Source organism: Protopterus annectens, chromosome 4.part1 (assembly GCF_019279795.1).
Source record: "Protopterus annectens isolate FY-2018-M chromosome 4.part1, PAN1.0, whole genome shotgun sequence".
NCBI lineage: Eukaryota > Metazoa > Chordata > Ceratodontiformes > Protopteridae > Protopterus > Protopterus annectens.
Window position 1 is genome coordinate 712,012,898 of NC_056734.1, and position 6,000 is coordinate 712,018,897.

General features: G+C 34.0%; 1 protein-coding gene across 2 annotated transcripts in view; it reads left to right on the forward strand.

The window, feature by feature from the left end:
* Nucleotides 1–6,000, forward strand: part of VEPH1 (ventricular zone expressed PH domain containing 1) — a 4,140,519-nt gene that overhangs the window by 3,110,587 nt on the left and 1,023,932 nt on the right. For both annotated transcript variants that reach the window (XM_044070483.1, XM_044070484.1), the window contains exon 11: nt 4,316–4,450. In XM_044070483.1, the coding sequence (XP_043926418.1) occupies nt 4,316–4,450 (135 nt within the window). The remainder of the gene's footprint in view (nt 1–4,315; nt 4,451–6,000) is intronic.

Sequence of the window (6,000 nt, forward strand, 5' to 3'; positions counted from 1 at the left end):
CACTTTCTGATGATCATTTGTGTTATATGTTGCTGTTACACTCACCAGTGACTGATTACGTTATATGTTACTGTTATCTCAATGACTATCAAGTTATATGTTACTGTTGCACTCACTAATGATCAATTGTGTTATATTACTGGTATACTGACTGATGAATGAGAGTGTTATATGTTACTGTTGTATTTACTGACAACTGTTTGTGCTATATGTTACTGTTGTACTCACTCATAAGTGATTGTGTTATATGTTGCTTTTATATTCACTAATGATTGATTGTGTTACATGCTACTTTTAAACTCACACATGACTGACTGTGTTATATGTTTCTGTTATACTCACTCACAAGTGATTGTGTTATATGAAATCCACAAACAGTGCAGAATGACCAAATGAACCAAAGTGAAGAACAAGTTCTACCAAAAACCACAAACTGGAGCCTCACACTAAGAACATTTTGATTTAGCGCTTTCGTTCTTTAATACAATAAAAGGCAGAACTTCATCATAGTCTAACATGCAAAAATGGCATCAGCTTAAAACTATAACTTATAGTCACATGACCTTCAAAATCTGCCAGTGAAACAGTTGTATTTAAAATGTAAACCAATCACATGCTGACCGATTTGAACAAGGAAGTCTCCAAACATAAAACCTAACCCCAGGCAAAAAGTAATTAAAGTTTCTGTGATAATAAAAAGCACTTGATGTTGATAGTGTCATTTAAAACTGGAATTGGTCTGCATTACATCTTATCTGCCAAGCAGATTTGCAGCAATCTAGCCACACTTTATAATCCCCTGCAAGATCACAAAGACTGACGGCATCAAGTTTAAAGTGAATTTCTTAAATGATGAAAAAGTCATTGAGTGTTCGGCAAGTGCATTAGTGACATCTTTTTTTCTTATTGCCAATAAATGTTGGTATAGTCTTCTCTTCTCTTCACTTTCCTGTTTGTTGACCGTTGGTGGCAAGATAAACCACCCCATGAGACTGACAGTCATATCTGCCTTTTGCACTAATGACAATATTTCGGGCATTTAGAGTCACACTTGTAGAATTATTAATGAACCAGCATTGTTTGCACCTACCACATTTGAAGATGCCTAATGTGCCAGTACCAGAACTATTTTTCAACAAACCATTCTCCAGTAGTCTTTGAATGTTGTTGACTTTTTTATATGTAAAAGAAGGAAACTGTCCCAATGTCTTTGATAAGTCAACATTCCCAGGTATGATTTTCCAGTTCATGACCATAATATATTTATGATTCAAAATTTTCCTAGTGTGAGGCTCCAGTTTGTGGTTCTTGGTAGAACTTGTTCTTCAGTTTGATTCTGTTATATGTTACTGTTATACTCACTGATGATTGATTGTGTTATACATTACTATTATATTCACCTATAAGTGGTTGTGTTGTTCGTTGCGGTTATACTCACTGGTGAATGATTGTGTTATATGTTAGTTATACTCACTGACAACTGATAGTGTTATATGCTGCTGTTGAAAGTCCTGATTTTCACATAAAGCCTGGGAAATGACTGAAGTGAGTGCTTGGATCAGCTCATTTACCTAGTCTCAGCAAATGCAAACAAATACAGAAACAGATAAATGCAAATAATGATTTAAAAAAACAGACATTTCACTACAAAATGATTCTGGTTTAATATCAGAGAAAAAAATTCAGTCCACATGTGAGACAGTCCCTACTCCGGACCAGTAATCAAGGAGCCTCAATCCTCACCACTGCCACTGTTGAGGGATGGCCACTAGGAACAAAAATGGATACACACAGTATTTTCAGATGCAGCCCTTTGCACCAAACACAGTTTACCTTAAGAGCACACAGGGAGCACATTCCAAACCTGGGACTGGATTCTCTGTCTCTCTCCAGGCCCCAAACAGGACTCTACACTGACCACTTTGGAGCTACGTGTCCCTCTTATTAGTAGCTGACACACACAACACACACACACACACACACACACACACACACACACACACACACACACACACACACACACACACACACACACCTAGGAAAGGCTGGTACAGATTTACCAGCTGTGCTCCCTCTGCCCAGATTATAAGGTAATTACACTGCCACCAGTTAGCTACTCTAAGGCTCTTACAAGGGTACCCAATTATACTGAGTAAAAGTAATGCTAGTGCAAATGGTAGAGGTTTGACCAATGCATCAAGGCTTTCAGGAGTGGCCACAATGTCACTAAAATAAGCATAAGTACTCTTAAGATGTTAAAAGCATTCTCTAAAAGACCAGCCTCAATGAAAGGTATAGAAATATGGGATATATAAACAATAACACAGTTGGATAGATTCACACAGATATGGAAAAACAATACTTAACTAATCTCACTATATTTTCCTGATTGACTAAAGAATTACTGTTTCCTAGTTAAGTTACTTACTACAGTAAGGCAAGATGATATGTTGAGTTGCTTACTAAAGCAAGGCAAGATGAGGTGTGAGGTTGTGTGAGATATCTGTGAGAGATCTTTCCTGTCAGGTTCTGAAAAACAAAGTGCTGATGCAAGAGTTTTGTCATATCTCTCACTACTATCTAAAAAAATAATTTCAGTGCTGGTTATAGAATGACATCACATCTGGTCACTTGAGTCTGGTACAGTACACATCCAGAGCTTTGCTAAGATCTGTTACAGCATCTGAAAGCTATAAAACAATTTCAAAAACTTCCACCCTTCCAGGGTAGCAATTATTTCATCCCCAAGGACAATATAGTAATATTCCTAGTCCTGGTTATCCCAGGCATTTTTGTCTCTGGCTGCACTCCAACCTGTAAGATAAAATCTTTATGGCCTAAACCAACCCATTTAATTTTTAACCTATTTTTTCAAAATTAGCTGGACTGAGATTAATCTCTTCCCTTCCAGAATTCTCTGTTAAAACATATTCATTTAATCAGTTATAATAATACTGTCTGACATACATGTATATCTATTTTCTGTTTAGCAGGATCCACTGTTGATGTATTTTTAACACGAGCAACTTTACAAATCCATTTTTATCACAAGCATCTGTGCAAATCAGTGTAATAATCAAATGACATAAAATTATTTACAAAACTCCAGCTAGCTATGCTGGCATATGTTACACATGCACTGCCCTACTCACTCTGGCACAGATGGCACTGTCACTACCTCATATCATGACAACATGTATCATCTTAGCTATCTGTCAAACAGATATATAATGATGTGAAAACATTAAAAGAAATGACTTAGAAAACAGGAAGTATACGCAGTGCTATAATCTGGTTATAGATTATCAAAAGTAGTTGCTGGAACATTTTACAAACAAAATTAAAATGCTGAAGCTTACTACTCAATAACTTTTACACAACATTTACAGGTAGAAAGTCTGTGGGAGACTTGCACAATACTACAAGTAAACCAAAAATAAATAAATAAACAAATAAAAAGCAATGTAATTAAACATAGTTCTGATAATCAGCATTTAATCAAACGTAGGCACTGTCAGCTCATTTAAATTATTAAATAGTATGTACTGAACTACTGAACACAACAGAAATGTATCTACTGCAGAGAAATGTATAGAGCTTCTACTACGAAGCATCGTGACACAAGTTCTTGGGTTACTAATACTTGGCCACAAAAATACAAAACATGAATAACATTGAACTTAATATAAAAACTTTGAAAAAAACAGTTCTTACAGGGTGGATCGGGCCCAGTTAATTCAAAACAATGAACAGTGATCTAAACAATCCATTTTTTCAGTCTTGTATGAGCAAGAATGTCATTTTAACGATCTCAAGCAGTGAGCACATAGGACAAAGCCTTGCACACATTCATGTATGATCTGCTTAACTGAACGTTGAATACTAAAGTACAACTGGAATTGACTTTTTAGCTATGTGATACAGGATAAAAATTTAATATACAGAAATGGACTGCGCAAGCTACCATGCTCTCCTTTCTGGCATAGATAATGCAGTTTTCACCTTTTTTTACATACAAGGAAGATTGCTGTTAGGGCAAAATAGTTATTAAAACTATTCATGTTGATATATATCACCTGCACTGTTCCTTTCACTATTTGTATGTGATCCTTTTGATGACAACCATTTAAAGTGTTTCCTTCTGTAATAATTAGCTAATGTGCTAAACCATTATAGAGTCATTGCTGAATATTACATGTTTTCTACAGAATGCAATTTATCTTAGAATTTCAGTTAATTTTAAAACAAATTATTTTGATAATAAGATGTTTTTGCTCATATTAAAATAATACATACATGTTGTTTCTTTTCACAGAGCTTATCATCTGAGCCTTTATCCATAGATCAAGTTTCAGTTCAAGAACTGAAAGCACTCTGGGAAAAAGCACAGCTTAGGGGGATGGATAATTTTGAAACCACAATTGTACAATCTACATTGCCAAATAAAAAGGTAAAATCTGTTTTTATACCATTTTTTCTTAAAAGGAGCAGACTAATATACATATATATCTATATATATATAATTGCTTCATAATTCCAAACTATGGTTGCAGTGGCATTAGGATGATAACTTCACATTTTTACATTTGTCACTATATTCAGTGGTGATTAGGTTGTTTTCAGCAATTATTTACTATTGTCATCATTAAATCAAATTTAAATAGTAAACCATTAGGACTAGATGATTTACTGTAATCTTTATGTTAAAATAATTCTGTTCTTTTGAAATCAACCATGTAAGATTACTGTTCCTTGGCTATTTCTTTTTATATGGGTATCTTTGTGTGTCTTTGTTATTTTAATGCATATAATCAGGCATTTTATATATGACATAAATCATTTTAGTTATTATGAAAATATCCTTCACATGGTTTTTGTGAGTGTCTTAAGTCATGTATCTAGAGTGATGGAATGCTGAGAAACATAAGCATGAGAAATCATGAAGATGTACAGGAGATGCAAAATAAAAATGTAGGCCATCCTATTAACACATGTTTAGAAAATGACACCATTGCTCTTCTGATAACTTGAGATCCACACTGTAAACCTTAGACAGGTAGAAATCTATGCAGATCAGTAAATTAAAAGGGTTGGGAGGGTGACCTAGTGGTTAAGGTGTTTGCCTTACAAACACAAGGTGCAAGGTTTGAGTCTCACAAGGGATAATTGGCTAGGCTTAAAATGGCTCACAAGGGCAATTAGCTTAGTACTAACCTATGAACCTAAAAAAATACATTGATTCTACAAATTAAATACAGTATATAATTTAATACTTCTAAAAACTGAACAATTAAAGTAAAAAGAAGTATTACCAACTGCTGGCTATGTGTGAAGCACTCAAAAACTGATACATGATCAATAACTAAACAGATATAAGAAAAAACTAACCCTAGCTACTTACAACACTTTATCACACTTGTATATTTTTGTGTAAGTTACACAGTCATAGTTGAAATAATATGCAATCATTTTATTATAGTCCATGGATTCATGTGAGCCTTATTTGTTTGATGAATTTAATGAATATGTAATGTCCAGTGAGTTCATTTTTTAAGTTACACCAGTAAAGGAAAACTTGAACCAAACTTTTTCTTTGCAACCACGTGTTTTAGACAAAACAGCAGTAAATTTTCAATATAAATTTTGTTATACTATGAACTCAAGCAAGTTTAAATTTTGTTTGGTTTACAGTTCAATATTTTATTATTGTTTCTTAGAACTATTACTTTGGGTAAAATTTCTGGCTCCTACTTATAATGATACAGGAATATATGTAATCAAATCATATTAACTTCATTATTTAGATAAGTTGCACTCGGTGTCTTATAAGCAAGAGGAAGAACAATTATGAGGCCTAACACTATGTCAGCTGCTTGCTTCTAAGCCCTTAGATGAACTGTTAGCATCTACATTGCTTATGCTTTGTAGTCTGAATATTACAATGGATGTGGAAGTAAACTTCATTGCATGTAACTGGCACTTTTTTTCATTTTAGATTAG